The sequence below is a fragment of the Ceratotherium simum genome, chromosome 16, assembly GCF_057802395.1.
Source record: "Ceratotherium simum simum isolate JZ-2026a chromosome 16, ASM5780239v1, whole genome shotgun sequence".
NCBI classification, from domain to species: Eukaryota; Metazoa; Chordata; class Mammalia; order Perissodactyla; family Rhinocerotidae; genus Ceratotherium; species Ceratotherium simum.
Genome location: NC_141915.1, coordinates 23,286,371 through 23,304,653, shown reverse-complemented (window position 1 = coordinate 23,304,653; position 18,283 = coordinate 23,286,371). Strand labels below are relative to the sequence as shown.

The 18,283-nt window shown below is 59.9% G+C and overlaps 1 protein-coding gene across 1 annotated transcript in view; it reads right to left on the bottom strand.

Moving 5' to 3' along the window:
- Positions 1–1,065: 1,065 nt before the first annotated feature.
- The window catches only part of TMEM132E (transmembrane protein 132E), a 53,596-nt gene continuing 36,378 nt past the window's right edge, over positions 1,066–18,283 (bottom strand). The window contains exons 5-12 of the mRNA XM_014796358.2: positions 12,644–13,578; positions 11,299–11,445; positions 10,827–11,019; positions 9,867–10,010; positions 7,303–7,508; positions 5,249–5,537; positions 4,109–4,300; positions 1,066–3,189 (exon numbers count right to left, since the gene is read on the bottom strand). Of these exons, the coding sequence (XP_014651844.1) occupies positions 2,134–3,189; positions 4,109–4,300; positions 5,249–5,537; positions 7,303–7,508; positions 9,867–10,010; positions 10,827–11,019; positions 11,299–11,445; positions 12,644–13,578 (3,162 nt within the window). The 3' untranslated portion in view covers positions 1,066–2,133. The remainder of the gene's footprint in view (positions 3,190–4,108; positions 4,301–5,248; positions 5,538–7,302; positions 7,509–9,866; positions 10,011–10,826; positions 11,020–11,298; positions 11,446–12,643; positions 13,579–18,283) is intronic.

The following is an 18,283-nucleotide window of genomic DNA, read 5'->3' as shown; positions in this document are numbered from 1 at the left end:
AGCTACACCCGCTCCTTGTCGTAAAACACACGATGGGCAGAGCTGGCCCATCTCTCGTCTGACTTTCAGGCCCACACCATACCTGAAAATTAAGACCTGGGTGTGGCAAACTCCACACGTTGAGAACCTCTACATGCCAGGGTCTGTGCTAGGAGCTGAGTCTGCAGAGCACTTTACATACATGATCTCATTTATACCTTACAACAACCCAGGGCTGCCGTCGTCGGTTGAGCAGATGATCATGGCTTCCTTCCATGGTGGGCAACAGCATGTTGGGGCTGGTGCCAACGCAGCCCTAGTCCCTTCCAGGACAGATGCTGGTTGCTGTAGCCACCTGTCCAGGGCACTGGAGGCTGGCCAGGCAGCCTTGGCCAAGTTCCTACTTCCCCTCAGGCCTCCTGTGTCCCCCTGTGCTGCGGAGTGGTCTCCCAGGGCCACGGGAGGCCGTGTGCACACACACAGGTCAGGGGCGCAGTGAGGGCTGTGGGCCGGCCCTCGGCCACTGCAGGGGAGGGGCACACCCAACAGCCTTTGCGCTCTCCTGCCTGGTTCTCTGACATGGAGACCCCAGGCTTTCCCCATCAATCCATGGAGAAGGGAAGGGAGGCTTTCCAGAGAGGTGGTGACGGTAACGAGGAGGGACCTCCTCTGAGAGGTGGGCTGAAGGCCGTGAAGGGACCTGGACTCAGCTCAGGTGTGCACACCGACCCTCTCTCACCTCTCTCCTTACCCTTCTGTGCCTTTCTCTGGAGGCCCTGAGGCTGGCCCCTCCTTCCTCTGAGCCCTCATGGCAGACTCCTGGAGGAGGCTTCTCTTCGTAAGGGCACATTTCTGGGTCAGCGAATCCTTCATCCCTGATGTGGGCATCTCCCCAGCCCCAGAGGGTCTAAAGGGACCCGAATACTGGAGGAGGAAGAGCAGGACCGCAGCGGGGTTCAGCCATGTTTCCATCTCTTGTCATTTAGTGTACTCACAGTGTGCATGTATGCACACACGTGTGTGTGCGTGTGTGTAGCTGCGTGTGCACAGAAAGAGACACGGAGCCAGCCATCATGTACTGTCTGTTCTCTGGGAGCTGCTGCCCCCACCTCCGGTCTGCTTGCCTCCTTTTATTTAAGAAAAATCCGACACAGTGGTGGGTAGAACCCGAGAAAAAAGTGACTGCGGGACGGGGTGGGGAGACCCCCGGCTCCCTTCTGCCTTTGCCCATCCCAAGGTCCTTCACAGCATTCCCTGGTGCCCTCTCTCCCCCTCCCCCGGGATTCCGCGTCGTGGGGGAATGGGTGGCTGCCCCTGCAGAGAGGAAGGAGTGACCGGTCGGCAGAGCGGGAGAAGCGGCTAAGGCGTAGTGTTGACCTTGCTGTGGGGTGGGCAGGAGGCACCCAGGCTTCCCTGGGCGGGCCCAGACCACAGTGCTCTGGGGCATGGCTTGGCTAGGGGCGGACAGAGGACTCCTCCCCCTTTAGCCCCTGTCCACAGCCCTTGGGACAGAGGAGGGAGTCCTGAGATCTCAGGAAAGCGCCCAGCTTGGCCCCAGACCCCTCTGTACAGTCAGCTCCCAGGTCCTGGGAAGGGACTGGGGGGTACCCGGAAGCTAGCAGATGCTACAAGTTTCCCCCACCGCCCAAATGTCTTGTCCACAGCAAGATCCTTGGCAGGGCAGGCAGCCACCGCCCCCCACCCTGCAGGACAGAAATCCCTGAATAGTGGTTTGAGAGAAGTCTTTGTGCAACTTGTGACACAAGACCCCCGGTGCCCCCTGCACGAGGGGAAGACAAGGGACATGGGAGGCGGGGGCGGGGCACAGTGTGGGCCCACCTCGCCCCAGGCGTGGCCTCCTTGCCTCACTCTTGGGGCAGGGGGCTGTCTAAGACGGGAGGAGGTTTGGAAAGGGTAAAAGGTGGGCTGGGACTGCTTTCCCGCTAGCCAGCTCCTGGAGGAAGGCGCCCTCCACCTGCGGGCAGAAGAAGGTACCGTGAGGCAGCGGGAAAGGCCAGACAGGGGAGGCGCCCGCCCGGCACAGAGCCAAGCTGCCGGGGCGGGGAGTACAAAATCCACTTCAGCCGCGCGCGTCAGTGTGAGCGGGGTGCCGGCTGTGTCCACGCAGAGCCCACCCCCGGGGGGACGGCGCCTCTACGCAATCTCTTTGATTCTGCGCGTGTAATTGTGCAGCTCCGGGGGCGGCGTGGGCCGCGTGGTGCCCGCCACATCCGGGCAGCCCCAGCCCAGGTCCTCCTCGTCCTCCTCGTCCTCCTCGCCGGCTGGCACTGAGTCATAGGCCAGCTCCTCCGTGGGCAGTGTGGTGAAGGTGGTGAACTTGACCCGCTTGCGCTTGGAGGTGGGCGAGCTGGCGGGGTCCTCGGCCTGGTCCCGGGCCGAGCCGCCCGAGGAGCCGTCGCCGCGCCCGTGCACCTGGCTCTGGACGCTGGTCTGCGAGCTGCCGCTGCTGTGGTGGTCGCCGTGGCAGCAGGCGGGCACGGTCTCCAGCGGGTTGCCGGTGGGCGGCGCCAGCTCCGCCTGCACGCGCAGCGGCTGCCCGTTGCCCAGGAACACCCAGTGGTGCGAGTGGTCCATGCTGGTCTGGCCCTCGGGCGGGATGCGCTTGTGCCGGTAGCGCAGCACGAAGACGATGCAGTTGATGAGGAAGACGAGGATGGCGAGGCAGAAGACGCCCAGCAGCGCGTACATGCCGATCTCCAGGTCCGTCAGGCCCCGTGGCATCTGCAGGAAGCCGGTGGGCAGCGGCAGGAAGTCCTCTGTGGGCGGCACGGCCGGGCTGGCGGTGCCGGGGCCCGGGGCCGCGGGTGGGGGCACCGCTGTGCCCGGTGGGCCGGCTCCCCGGGCCTCGTCCTCGCCCCCGCCGGGCCCCGGCTGGCTGGGGCCGGGGTAGTCGTAAGTGGGGTCCTCCTCGTCCCGCCCAAAGTGCACCCGCAGGCCCACGGGGGTCGTGGCCAGCACGCTCTTACGCTTGGTTTTCTGGCAGCCCTCAGCGATGGTGAGCTCTGCGCGGAGCAGCTCTCCTGCCCCCTCCGCCTCCGCCACCACCAGCGGGAAGGCCCGGTCTTGGGTCACCGTGGCCACCCGCTCATCCAGGCTGCTTACCAGCAGCCCATAGTCCCGGGGGCTGTAGAGGGAGAGTGGGGCCGTGGTGCCATCACTGTAGGAGAGCCAGAGGCTCAGGAGGGCTTCCTGGAGGAGGAGGAGAAGGGTAGAGGAGTCAGAGAGCTAGTCTGGCTTGCTTCCCTGCTAGATGCAGAGCTCTGTGAGGGCGAGGACCAGGGTGCTCTATATTCCCAGCGCTGGAACTGTGCCTGGTAAGTGGCACGTGCTCAGGAACGATGGAGTGGAAGTCCTCCTCTGGAGGTTGTGGGGAGGGTACAGGGCACATATGGCCTCTTCCTGCCTGGAGAATTTCCTTGCCCGTGTCACCCCTCTCCCATTGATGAGCTGAAGCTAAGTCCTGCCTAGGGTCTAACTCAAGTCTCTTTTGCTGCAGAAGTACCCCTATATCCCCACACCTGACTTTAGGATCACCCCATCAGACATGTGGAGACTGAGAATATATACCCAACCCCAGCTTTCTCCTCTGTTTTTTAAAACCCCCTGAGAACTGCCCTCCCTGCAGATGAGGAAGCGGGGCCCAGAGAGAAGGGATTGGCCTGGGGTCACTGGTTAGGGGCAGAGGGCTCCTGGCTCCTGGCTGGGTGCTCAACACCCACCTTCTCATCCCGCCTGTCACCTTTCCACCTCTGTCCTGTAGCCAGTGCCCTGGTGTGTCTGTGGGTGGCTGTGGTTGGGGCTCCAGAGGTAGATGAGGATAATTCCTGGGGGTGGAGGCAGAGGTGGCGGGCCCTCTGAGAATCCGGGAGGGGGAGCCCTCAGCAGGAACGTCTAGGGGACTGGTGCGGGGAGCAAGCCCTTGGCCAGATTCCCTGTGCAGGAGATGGGGGACAGGGTAGGGCAGGCTTGCAGGGCACGAAGGGCAGATGGATCTCCCACTACCTAAAGCCCTAATTAGGAGGACTCGTGGCCCAAGGGCAGGCCGGAGCCTGCAAGTCCTCCTTCTGCAGCCTGAGCCCCCAGGCTGGCAGGCTGGGCATCCGCTTACCTGCTTGAGGAAGCTGAGGGTCTGCTGGGCGGCGGTGGTGGCCAGGATGGTGTGGCTGCTCCCGGGGCTGGGCCGCAGGGAGAGGGCGAGGCTGGCCACCACCTGGGCCTGCAGCTGCGTGATGCTGACCTTCTCCTCTGTCACCGTCAGCAGCGTCTCCCCCAGCACGGACTCCGTCAGCGGGGACACCACCTGAGGCAGAGTGGGGCAGGGGTGGGGGAGCCAGGGAAGCAGCAGCCCCAGGATCCCCAACCAGGGGGCAGCCCACGCTGCTGGAAGAGGCCCAGGGGGTGGGGCGGGCTGGGAGGCAGGACCCGGGCTCTGCCTAGGTCTGCAACGGGGAACCAGGGTCCAGATGTCAAGCGAGGATCAGAGGCTAACAGGAGCCAGGCAGGGACACAGATGAGAGGGGTGGGCAGATTTTAAGGAAAACAATAGCCCCCCCTCCACCGTGATAATTAGTAATTGATGTTCAGCCTCAATGTCGGGGAGACAAAAAGGAGCAGTGGGGACTGTGGCCAATAGAACTCATGCTCATGTAAAGGGGGCACCAGTATCGGCCCCAGCAGATTATCGCCAGGTAGGAACGCAGACCCAGTATTGCCAGATTCATATTTTGTAAAACCAGAAATCTAGATTAAAAAAATAAGAAGTCTCCCAATTTTTAAATGTTGGATCGACTGTTTTACAAACGAATGTGTTTGCAGGCAGATTCCAGCTCATAGGTCACTACGTACAATCTCTCAGGTGGATGATTTCTACCCAGGCACCCACTTATCAGGGAGGAAGGTCAAATGTGAGTTTCTAGATCCTGAACTCCCTTGCCTGGCCTCTAGGCTGGCTGACCCCTCACCTGTCCCCCTGCTCATCCACACCTGCCCTCAGAGACCACACTGAGCAACGCAAGGCCGATAAAGGTTGACAAGACATGGAGGGTGAACCTTCACAGCCATGAAGCTGAAGGAGCTTGACCTCTGATGACAAGATTTCAGGCGGAGGGGCAGGTGGGGAAGACAGTGTTTTTTGGGGGCCGGCTGGGGCTGCTCTCGGAGGCCGAGGCCCTGGAAATCCTGTCCTAGGAACATCTGCGTTCTCCGCCCACGGGTGAACAAGGCTCCCGGCACTGCCCCCCGTGCCCACCTTGAAGGGGGTGGTGCCCGGCTCCAGGCCGGCCAGCGTGCTGCTGTCCACCATGCGTGCCACTCGGGGGTCGCCCACCCGCATGAAGTCGCTGACCAGGTCGGTGACCTCCACCAGCCAGTCAGGACCCAGCATGGGGACCACCTGGTCGGTGCCCTCAGCCGACGTCGTGTGAAACTGGGTGAAGACCTGCAGCGTGGCGTGCTGGTACTGCAGGGCGCAGCCGCGGCTCGCGCTCTGCCGCCGCTCCTCCTCCTCCTCCTCCTCGTCCTGGCTCTCCCGGGCTGACCTGGGCGGGGAGGCACAGGGTCTGACCCCTGTCCGGCCGGCCCCTCCCCGGCTCCCGCGGGTGGAGTGGAAGCTGTGCGCACAGCAAGGCGTTCCCCTGCCTCGCTCCTCTCCAACAAGCCAGGAGCCAGGAGCCTAGGCTTCCTCTCCTGGAAAGATGCCTTCCTGACCCTCCCCTCTCCCTGTCCCCTCTGCTTGGCCTCACCCACACCTGCAAATAGCTGTCATGAAACGCTAACCAGGGCTGCCTCCTTCTCAGCACTGAGCACGCGCACGGCCCTGTTCTCAGCTCTGAGCTGGAGCAAAGGCGGTCCTCGTCCCACGGGGCCAGAGAGCTCAGCTGAACTGCCTCCTACAGCGGCGTGGCCAGCAGGATGTGTAAGCGAGGAGCCGGGATAGTTAGCAGAAGAGATTTCCACGCCAAGCGTGGAAGGTGCAGCCTGGCTTCCTCTTGCTGCTTACGGTAAAATGGGGGAGGAGAGAGAGGAATCGAGGGAAGAACTGGTAAGCAAAAGGGAACCAGGACTTGATGATTTGGGAGCGTCTCAGCCTATTCAGACTGCCCAAAATGCTGAGACAGGAGATGCACTGTCAGGAGAGCGTGCTCTGGACCGAGAGGGAAGGGCGTGGCTACTGCTTTGCTAGTGTTTCGAAGGATCAACCAACCGGAACATTCACCCCCACAGGGGGCTCTTTTACCTGCGTTAACTAATTTAATCCTCACAACCATCCTATAAGGTGTTACCATGCTCATTTTACAGATGAGCAAACTGAGGCACAGAGAGGTTATGTAAGCAGCCTAAGGTAACCCAGCCAGTAAACAGCAGAGTCAGGATTTAAACCCAGCTGCCTGGCTTCAGAGTTCACTACGTCCTCACTACTCAAAGTAGCATCAGCATCCCCCGGGAGCTGGTCCAAAATGCAGCATCTCAGCCTGCACCCCAGACTCACTGAATCAGAATTTGCACTTTAACCAAATCCTCAGGACACTCGTGTGCACATGAAAGTTTTAGAGGCCCTGGTCTACACTGCCTTGCTTTTCCAAATCTCTGCAGAATTGAACTGAGTCCAACGTGGCTTGCTTCTCCCTCCAGCCCCGACCCTCCGGCTCTTGCTGCCTGACACCCTTCCTCTCTGCTCTTCCCTGCTGGCCTTTCTCTCCAGCAGCGAGGAGAGCGTGAGTGGAGTGAGCTGAGCACACATGTACGTGCCCCACAGACAGGCATGCAGGTGTGTGAGTCACCATGTGCCTGAGCTCATGTGCCCACAAGGCTGGGGCACACGTGTACAGGTGTGCGTGCTCCTGTGTTGGTGTGTCTGCTTCATTTTGTCTGCTGCTTCACTGCTCTCTCATCCTGTCTCCCTGGCCAACTCCTTTCCACCCATCCTTTAAGAGTTAGCTCAAGAGCCACCTCTTCCGGGAAGCCTGCCTTGACTTCTCCTGGAGGAAAAGGTGGTTTTCTTCTTTGTGCCACTCAATTCTCTGCACACGGGGCTTCCTGCATCCACCATGCTCTGTGGCACATACATGACGGCTTCCCTGATGGACCCAGAGCTTGGCTGGACCAGGCACCAGCCACACTCACCCCATGTCTTAAGCACCCATCAGTGCCTGGCACATAGCAGCTACTCAATAAAAGTTTGTAGACTGTATAACCAACCTGCAGACTGTACCTAGTGCCTTACACCCACGTGCGGATCAGACTGTGTGCAGGGCTGTGTCACCCACGAGTATCCCGAGTATCCGCTGTGTGGAGGGGCTGTACCTCCGGTTGGGGAGGATAGGTACCCTCCAGCCCTTCACTTGGCTGAGGCGGGCATCCGAGAGCTCGATGTGCAGGGGCAGCTTGGGGACCCAGACTGTCATTTCCAGGGGGGCATTGAGGACATCGTAGCGGAAGGTGACCCTGGCGTTCATGGACCCGCGAGATTCCTTTCCACTGACAAACACGTAGTCACAGCTGCTGGATACCTGGGGAGGAGGAGGGAGGGTGGTTGGCCCGTCTTGCCCTACGGTCATCCTTCAAGCAGGGCCAGAAGGCCGCTGGAGAGAGAAAGTGCCCGTCATGGGAGGCTGAAGGGTAGGACAAGGCACCTAACCTAATTCCTCTGGGAGATGTCACTTCCAGTGTCCCTGCTTCCAGCCCATTTCTCAAGAGATCATCTCTTAGTGGCTACTGCAGGAGGTTTATCCTCCCTGGCAAGGAGCCAACGTGCGAATGTTTTTCTGAGGGGCTGCTTGTGATGTGCCAGGCCACACGGCAGAGGAGCGTTGAGGCTGAGGGTCCCCAGGGCTGGCTCCCCTCCCCGGCATGACCACCTGGGCTCTGGAGCAGGTGTCTGGCGGGTAGCGCCCTCCACAGTACAGAGGAGCAGCCCGTCCTGGGCAGGACACTGGTGCTCAGCTGGGCACGGGGTGAGAGGCAGGCAGCCCCCAGGAGAATGGGCAGCTGGTTAATTTCAGCTGAGGGGGCTGCTCTAGCCAGGGGTGGAGGTGAGGGCAGGGGAGAGGGGAAATCAGGACCAGAGCACCCCCAGCACAGACAGCTGGATGGTCGCACCAGTGGTGCACTTTGCAAATGCATGCCCACCTGGGTACCGACTCGCATTCTTAGAGGTTCCCGGATGGGCATGTGCCTGCTGAACACATCTTGGAGGATACCTGTGCCTACTCACTACTTACTGTGCCAGTACTTGAGGGTAGATGCAGATGGGTGTGCGTGTCAAACGTGCCCACGTATACACCTGGCACACCCAGGAGGGAAACCTGTGTGCAACGCGTGTAGGTGCTTCTGCTGGTACATGCCCGTGGGGACACACCCTCGCCTCTGGAGGAGGGTCTATGACGCAGCCTGTGGGCTGATGACACCCTGAAGGCTCTGGTGGGAGGAGGGGAGGGTGCTGGGACTGCGGCTTATCTGTGGAGCTGGGTCCGTGGACCATGCCAAACTCCTGCTAGCTCTCTTAATCATCCGGGGGCGGGGGGGAGGAAAGCAGGACAGCAGCCCTGCCAGAAATGCTCATTTCCCACTTTGGAAGGCAGAGAATTCCATCCAAAGGCTGGCAAATTCCATTTAGAATGTTGGCAAACTCCATACAGAACCTGAGTGTATTTCATTGAGAACGGAAACAGATTCCATTTAGAATCTTCGCTAATTCCCTTTGTATCTAAGCCACCACGACTGTCTTCTGGTCTGCTCTGGGCTGGGGTGGGGGTGTCTGGGTGGCAGAGGAAGGTGCTGGGTGAGGACTCCTGGGAGCAGGCCCGTTTCTTCCTGTCCCAGCCTGCCAGCAGTGGAGAGCCCCACAGGCAAGGCTTCCACTCTGCGGGAGGTGATGGGGGTGGGTACCAAGCCATCTACACTGGCTCACTTGGAGGGCCTTGTTCCTGGGGTGGAGGATAAGCCTGGGGCTCCCCAGACCTGGAGGGATCCAGGGCAGAGGGTGGAGAGTGAGCATATACTCCAGGCTCACCAGAGAGCCACAGGGAGAAGGACCCCCACCTCCCCACTCCTCCCGTTCTCTTTCAAGCTGTACTTACAGGAACAGGAAGCAAATTTGGTTGTCTCATCATCTGATTTTGGCACCTGCTGGAGGCTAGCATGGCAAACACCTCACCCACCCCACAGGTTCCAGCGCTGGACACCATCTGGCATCACTGCCCACTCCACTGCCTCTGACCCCTGTCCCAAGCCAGGGAAAGGGGCAAATCTGAAGGCCCTCCTGGGGGAGGTGGCAAACAGGGCCACTGGAGTCAGATCAATGCCCTGTTTGCTGGGCCCTGGAGGCCCTGGGGCCCAGAATGGGTCTCTGGGGAGGAGCTGAGGGAGGGGCCTTCGGGAGTGGGAGGAGTCGGGGTGTGTGTGCTGGAGAGGGCCCTTCCTCACACAGCCTTCACTCCTGGCCTAACTCACGTGCTTCCGGGGGCTTCCTCCCTGCGCTGGATCTCCTCCACTTAGTCACCAGCGCCCAGGTTCAGGGCGTGTCTCTGAGGGCTGCCCCCATCACCTCGCCCAGTGTCTGTCACACAGCAGGGGCCCAATAATGACATGCTGGACTAGACTGAGTTCAGGTTGTCAGTGCTGCCTTCTCCCCTTGGCCTGCCAAATGGTCTCGTCCACATTCCTGCAGGAAGCCCTCCAGGACCGTCGGAGCAGTACCCAGGGCTCTCCCTCACCCGGTCAGACAGGGGATGCCCACAGCCCTTCCCGGCACCTGCACCCCATTTCCCCTCCTCTTGCCTACCAAGGGGACCTGCCTGGGATATGAATTCTGCTCCCCTGAAGGTCTGAGGCCCCCTTCCCAGGGGCCCCGCCTCCAGGAAGCCTACCTTGATGATGTCCTCATTGTCAGACTCGCATTCCACCAGGGCAGAGACGTCTAGGACAAGGCCGGTCACCTCGATGGCGATGACCTTGACAGGGATGGCCACTGTGCGGCCGGTCAGGATGGCCGTGTTGATGATCTCCGTGTCCTGCGGGAGGAGAGGAGGGTGGGGCTCTGCTGAGCCGGGGTGCTCGCGGTCCCCTGCTCTCCCAGGACGCGCCAGCCCAGGCCCTGGCTCCTGGCTGTCCCCACTCCTCAGATGTGCGTCCTTCCCGTGGGGACACCTGCACACAGGGGCAGAGAGGTGAATCCACTTGGCCTCACTCACCTTCTGGGATGCTCTGCCACTCGGACTGCTGCAGAAGCCTTCAGGGTATACCTTACTCCGCTGCCAGAAAACAACCCTTTCCCAGTCCCCTACTGTCTTCTCTCAGCATCTGCCATGTTCAGGACTCACAGGGGAATGTCCCACACATTTGCCTGGTCATTCCAGGTGCCCCCAGGCTGGCCCAGACCATCATTCCAGCCTTCCCACCCCACAAGCCTCTTCCTGAACCCACTGCTCCCTTGAACAGACGACTCATATTCCCATCACTGCACCTCTGCCCACATGATCCCCTGCCTGGAGCACCCTCCTTGTCTTCTCCGAACTGCATGGCACCTCCTCCAGGAAGCCTCCCCTGAGTGGTCCCTCCATGCTGACTTCTCCCATCTCTGTCCCCTCAGCATCTGCTGTCCCACTGCAGCACCAGGTGCAGAGCACCGCCCGCCTCCTGTGAGTACACACACACTCACACGCCTTTACACACGGGCACACCTGGGCTTGGGAGGTAGTCACACACTCAGGTGCTGGCTCACACACGCGTGTGCATGGATGTGCACGCACGCTCAGCTGTGCGCATTCCCGTCACACGCACCCATGACAGACATGGGCATCCACGGGCCTGTCACCTGCCCTGCTCACCATGGCCAGGGGCAGGATGGCCTGCACATCCCGCTGGATGACCGTCAGCTCGGTGACCGCCCGCTCCAGGTCCGGCAGGGCGCCGTGGCCACGGTAGTCGATGTGCCACATGATCCTCCGCTTGACTGACTGGCTGGTGAAGTTCTCCATCTCAAAGTCCAGCTGCAGGATCTCCAGGGGCCCCTGGCCCTCCCTGGGGGGTGGGGAAAGGAAGCAGAGCTGAGGAGGGAGGGCTGGGAGCAGCTCAGGAGCTCCGGAACCCCAGGTGGGGACCCCAGTCCCCCTCAGCAGCCTGCCTTCCGGGGCCCTCTGAGCCTTCTGCAGCCACCTGGGGGGCCCCAGCCTGGACTCGGAGTACCCATAAACTAAGCCCCAGCCCTCCCGCCAGCCTGGCCTCCCCCACCAAGAGTTCCCCCACCCCTTCAAGGTGCCTGTCCTGCAAAGAGGTAGGCAGAGGGCCACCTCGGCTCACCAGGGGGGCAGGGGTGTGCCCTGGGCCCAGGTCACGTCCACAGTGGCCGTTGAGTGCTTTGCCCCAGTCAGCAGCTCCGACGTCACGTGCCACTGGCGGCTCCGTGACTTGGTGCCTAGAAGGGTCACACCCTTCTTGGCTTTCACCCTGGGACAAAGTGGGAGGAAGAAGAGGGAGAGGCTCAGCCCAGGGCCCAGTGGCTGCCCACTGGGCCACCACCCCTAGGCTGGGGCTGGGAGCAGGGGAGCAGGTGAGTAAGTTACCCTGGGTCCTAGACTCAAAGCCTGAGACTAATCTAGGGAGTCTGGCGTCACAGGGCTGCAACCTCTGACCCTCACTGGAGCTGCAATCACTTCTACCATATCTCTGCCAAGTCCACCTAACCTCTACCTGCATACTTTAGTGACAGGGGACTCACTACTTCTGCACACATCCCACTCCATTTTCAGAAAGTCCCTAAGGACTAGAAACGTCTTCTCTGTATTTAGCTGAAATATAACGGCCACGGGTTCTGCTTGGGCAAGAGAGAACAACCCTCCTCCATCTTAATTTTAACGGTTCTTCAGAATGCTGGGAACATGAGCAGCTGTTCTCTGAGTCTTCATTCTCTAGGCCTAAAATCTCCAGTTCCTCCAATTGTTGCTTTTTGCCATAGTTTCAAGTCACTCCTATCCTAGTCACCCTCCTCTGGACACTCTGAACACACAAGGTGTAGTGTCCTCTACTAAATACAACACGTCAGCTGTGCTCTAATTAGCAGTGACTAAAGCAGAATGATTATCACCTCCCTAATTCCACATGCTCTACTCCAATTAATGCAACCCAAGATCTCTGATGACTTATTTAACTCATATTCACCTTCACATATCAATCATTGAATCAGGTATGATCCTGTCCAGAAATATTTGAACTTTAAGGAAGTACACTCAGGAGAGAGGGCAACACTTAACTCCAAGAAGTTGGAGGCTAATGCTGATGTTTCAGGTCCCATGCATAGTGCTTGGGGTCAGGGGGGCATTTTTGTGGGGCCTTTTCTATGAATCACCTACCATGGCTCAAACCACGGATTCCTACTGTGAGACATCATTATATTCTGTGGGGATGTGATATGATTTAATGATCTGTGAGATATGGAGGTAGGGGCAGAAATTTTGTTGCCATTAGACAGATGAGAACACTGAGGCTCCCATAAGTGAGGCATCTTCCCGAGGCTGGTCAAGCGATAAATGGAAGAGCTGGGCTGGGATTAGGATGCTGGACAGGCAGGTCTGGACGAGCCCCTACAAGGGTCAGTATGCATTTGAGCTTGGAAGGGAAGCCAGAGCCCCAGCCCGTAACCTCCTACCTGAGTGTGAAATGCTCGACGCCGGGGCCGGAGGGAGAGGAGGAGTTGGGGGCCAGGTAGAGGAGGATGCTGAGCACCTCCCCGGGCTTGAGGGGCCGGTCGGGCAGGCGGATCATCAGGTTGCTGTCCAGCCTGTGCTCCTGCAGGGTCCTCTTGGGGGGCGGGCGGAACAGGCTGATGCTCCCGATGCGCAGCAGGGGGTGCTGGGTGGGGCTCTCGGCCCGGGCCCCAGCCCCCGGCCCCGGCCCCCGCCGGGTGCCCCCACAGCCCCCCGCCGCGTCTGGGGCGTGGAGCGTGTAGTAGAGCTCAGCCTGCTGGCTCTCCCCCGCCGCCTCGGGCTCCAGCCCGTCTGGGGACTTGCGGCGGGCCGGGGGAGGCGCGGCCGGGGCAGGGGGCCCAAACCAGGCGAGGGGCAGCTCGGCCCGCACGAGGCAGGTGGCCAGGCCCCCGCTGAGGCGGCAGGAGCTCTTGACCTCCCGCGCGTCCCGGAAGGCGTGCAGGCGGACGCACGGCAGCCGCTCGGTGACGCCAAAGTCATCCCAGTCCCGGCCGGCCACGTAGAACAGCACCTGGGCCACCGGCTGCGAGGCAGGCACGCGGGCGCGGACGATGAAGGCCCGCACCTTCCAGTTGACCGTCAGGCGCTCGGGGATGTCCAGGGTGCTGGACGGCTGCAGCAGCTCCCGGGCCACCACCTGGCTGGTGCTGAAGGGCCCCAGGGAGACGTTGAGGACGGGCAGCTCCTTGGTCTGGAACACCACGAAGGGCTCGGAGCGCTGCAGGGAGCCATTGGTGACCGCGGGCGGCGGGGGCCGCGTCTCCCGCAGGAAGAAGGCCAGCCGGGTGTGCGACAGGCGGTAGCTGACCGGCAGCACGGGGCTGGCCGGCGGCCCCGGGGGGCTGGGACTGGCCGGGTGGGAGCGGCTGGAGGCTGGGGACAGACAGAAAGAGGCCCAGAGTGGTCAGGAGAGGCTGCGCTGGGATCCCAGGGCACCCCAACCTCCCACCCTCACAGAGGGCCGCCCACTCCCTGCCGGCTTTACATCCTCGGGTGGGCCCGGGGCCAAGCTGCCCAGGCTCCAAGCCTGGCCCCACCTTTGCTGGTGCGTTAACTGCCCTCCTTCCGCTGCTTCATTTCTTTATCTGCCACGCGGGGGTAAAGCTAATTCCAGCGCAAAGCACCGCAAAGCTTTCAAGAGGTTTCATCCCCTGGCGTCCTCAATGTAACATGAGTAGAACAATTCTTCCTGCCTCCAAGTGCCACTGTGAGGACTTACCGAGCCGTGTGCATAAGGGCTGAGAGCCGAGTGTGGCACCGAGGAAGCGCTAACTCCTACGTTATCGCGCGCTCAGCTCAGTGATCACAGGCACGTGCTCATCTGATCCTCAGGTCGATCCTCTGAGCCAGGTGTGATTATGATCTCCATCGTTCAACCAGTTTTCTACCAGTGACTTCTCTTTTTTTGAGAGCCTATTCTTGCATCTTACAGATAAAGGTGCAGGATGCTTAAGTAACTTACCGAAGTGACCGGGGCCAAAGGGGCCAGCAGTGGGATTCGAACCTGGGGCCACCTGACTCTCAAACGCAGCCCTTTCCTGCTCCAGCTGCCTCAGACGGGGCAGGGTCCCAGGGATGCTGTATCTCCCCCGCTCCCTCCAGACACCACCACACACGGCGTACATGGGGAACTGGATCCTCAGTCTCACAAGCCCGGATGTGGGCTCCGGGTGGCCTTCTCCCTGCTCTCGGCCCTCCCCACCCTCACAGGATCCTGCCCTGTTCCGGCAATTCTATGTCCCCACTCGCTGGTACGTCCCGGGCTGCCCCCTGTCCTCCATCCCAGGCCCCAGCCCCGGTTCTGGTCTCGCTCTTGTTGCGATGACAACGTGACACCACCTAACTGAGTCTCCCTCTCCTCAGCTCACCCCCTTGCTGGCACCCCCTCCCACACACAGCAGTCAGAGGGATTTGTTTCTTCCGGACACAAATCGGACCTTGTTAGCCCCTCGCTCCCAGCTCAACACCTGTTGGCCACTGTCAAGGATCTTCCCATGGACCCTGAGTGGTGTTCCTCACCTTTGAAGTCAGGGTAATAATAATAATTCGGGTCTTGCAGGATGTTGTGCTGTCACTTCTTTTGTTTTTGAGAATCAAATAAGAAAGCGTTTTTTAAATCTTGCAACACAGTGCAAATGTGTGTAAGTATTATGAAAGGATCTCTCCCTCCTGCTTACAAAATAAAATCCAAACAGCTTTCACCTGAGCATGGCATTCAGGGCCCCTACAACGGGGTTCCAGGCCCCTCTTTCCCCAAGACTACTCCTCCCAAGCCCCTGCTGCCAGCATGACTGGAAAATCTGGCTTCAGTGCTGGCTGATGCCGCCTTATCTCCCCTCCTCTGCGCATGCTGCACCCTCTGCGTCAAATTCCCTCCTTTCCTATCTGCACACACCCAAATCCTTTCCTATCTGCACACACCCAAATCTGAATCCTCCTTTGAGGTCCAGCTTGAACGCTACCTCCTCCATGAAGCCCTCCGAGACGTGACCTCTACTCCTGGGAATGTCTTCAGAGCTTTGCCCTTCTCTGAGGGGACCTCTCATCCTGCCTTGCATGGGAGTTATCTACGAGGCCTTGTACTGAGCAAGCCTTCAACAAATCATGGTGGATCCACTGAGTGATTCACAGAGATCTGTGTCCCAAGGAGGAGACTCCTAATCAATGCTATGGTCGCTGCTTGCAGTTTATGCACATTTATCATTTTAGCACTGTCAATGAAACCTCAACAGCTCCACAAACACTCACAACCCATTCCTCATAAACGCAATGAGTTAAAAATTCCCTGCTCTTGAGGCGCTGGGGTCTACTTCCTACTTTTTAAATCTGTGGTTTAATTTTCTCATTTAAAAAATGAGGCCATTGGTTTGGGGAATGCAAAGGCCCTGGGGTCAGGTGTTCTAGGAGGAGTGGCACTTGGTCTCAGTGTGCTTCCTTAGGGCTCCTCCTGAGCAGCCCTTAGGACCAGCTGGGGAATCTGCTGGTCCCTGGTCCCCCGGGCAGCCCATGCTTTAACCTCCAGATGGCTCCCTCCATTCCAGGAGCACTCTGTTCCCAGACACCCTTCCCCACTAGACGCTCTGCAGCCCTGCAAGGTATGCCGGCTGCTGACGGTGGGCAGCCGAGTCCCAGATGAGGACAGGAAGGTGCTTGGAGAGATGGGGAGAGCCTTCCTGGCTGGCGCCTGGAATCCCTGCCCCACAGTTGGCCCTGGAGTCTCTGAGAAGGTGTCCCTGCCACCCGAAGGCGCGTGTGTGGGATCTGGGTAATGACCTGAGCACGGGCACAGCAGCCAACCTACTGCTTTGGCAGCAGCAGCAGATGCAGGCAAACAGGGACTCGCGTTCCCAGCTTCTCCCAGCCACTCTCACCGGGCAAGTGCTTCCCATTTTGAGCCTTGGTTTCCACCTCTAAGATGGAGGTGGTGACATCAGTCCCCTCGTAGGCACGTCAAGAGCAGCTAAAAAACCCAGGGGAGGAGGGGGCACTGCTACCTGTGGTGGGATGTCCAGGGCCGCTGGGGACGGGGCCGAGACAGGAGGGGCCCCCGTGCTTGTCCGCTGGGGCTGGAGATGGGCAGCTGCTGTCCCTGAGCTGTAAGTGCTCACCTTCCAGGCCGGGGTGGACAGGGTGGGGACGCGGAAGTCAGACCATCCCCAGGAGAGGCTGCTAAGTGGCACTTAGTCCCCTCTGAACCTCTCACCGTCCCGACCTCATGGCTGGCCATCTGGACCCCTTGGGGGCGCACTGAGGGAGGGGCCCCCAGATGGGCAGTGGGCTCAGGGGGCGTGGAGGAAGGGACTGGAGGACCCTGTTTGCATGCACCCTCTGCCCTCAGCAGACTTTTGTTGAATGAATGGGATTCTCTTAATGAGCTGCCCAGCACGGGCTGGGATGCCGTGGGCCGGGGGTCTCCCTGATGAGGCACCCAATGGGAGCCTGGATGCACGGAGAGGAGGGCTCCTGGCACAGGGCGGAGGCCCTCTCAGCAACCTTGCAGCCAAGCAGACTGAGTTTCTAAAAGGAGAAGCAACTTGTGGTAAGAAAACAGCTTGCTTTCAAAAAGGGGAGCCAGAAAAGATGCTATTGGGGGACTCCAGTTCTTGTATGTATGTCACTGTGACACGCAGCACCCCTTCCCATCACCACCGCGGATCACTCTATCCCCTGGGGCCCTGAGGCCTCCTCTCTGGCGGAGCAGAGGGTCCCTGAGACCCCAGCCCCAATCTCTGCTCTCCGTTCATTTGCTCTGGAGCCTAAAGGAAGTCACTTGACCTCTCTGGGTCCCAGGGAGGTGGGGGAGGCCCTGGAGGATTCTGGTGTGGTGGAGGCTGGGGGGCAGGAAGGTGGGTCTGGTGGAATTGACAGCAGATCATTCGGTCAAGCTTTCAGAGGCCCTATGTGTGAATGTATGCATGCACGTGTATGTGTGTGCTAACGTGCGTGCCAGCCTGCGTCTCACACGGAGCTCTAACCTCCACACATCGTGGCTCTGGACATGGGCTTGGGAAGGAAAAGTTGCTGGAAGGTTCCCTGAAGGAAGACGGATGGGGGAGGGAAGGATCAACACAGAGCAAGGTCAGGCCAGGTCTAGAGGTCGGGGAGGAGCTTCAGGGCTGTGACCCGGGTAGACATGACCGCCTGGACCCACTCTGCCTTGGTCACACTCGACACCCTCCAGACTGACTGGGGAGCGCGCGCGCACACACACACACACATACACACACACTTGTGCTCACATGCAGGCTGGCACCTGCCTGCGCCTCAGACCCCACACCCTGCAGCCTAGAACAGTTCCACGGGCCTGGTTCTGAGCCCCGGCCGCCCCTGCCTCTCGCCCTGCTCCCCTCCGCTCCCCAGACTCCAGGCTCCACCGGCTGCACTTGTGTTCCAGCCCCGCTCGACCTCGGGGCCAGACTTAGTACCGTCTTCCTGTCCACAGCCTCAGCTCTCCCGGGAGCAGCTGTCAGACTCCCCGTCTACACAGCCTCGGGCCTCAAGAATTGTGTGGGTCCAGCACTGGTATCCTCCCCCTTGCTCCATCTCCCTACAGAAGCGGCTTCTCCATGTTTCCTTGGACTCCTGAGGGGTGTTACGGGCTGAGCTGTGCCCCCCGACCCCGGATTTTCACATGTGGAAGTCCCAACCCCGTAACTCAGGATGTGACTGTGTTTGGAGACAGGGTCTTCATGGAGGTGATTAAGTTAAAATGAAGTCATTAGAGTGGGCCCTAATCCAGTATGACTGGTGTCCTTATAAGAAGAGGAGATTAGGACACAGACACACACAGGGAGGACCACGAGAAGATACAGGGGAAGACGGCCCTCTGCTAGCCGAGGAGAGAGGCCTCAGGAGAAACCAGCTCTGCTGGTGGCGCCTTGATGTTGGACTTCTAGCCTCCAGAATGGGAGAAAGTACATTTCTGTTGTTTTAGCCGCCCAGTCTCCGGTACTTTGTTACGGCAGCCCGAGCAAACTCATACATGGGGACTGGCTATTTCTGCCCCTCACGGCTTCCTTTCCCCAGCCAGACGTGGAGACACCACATGTGGGAGGAAGGCAGGCTGGGGTCATGCAGGTTTG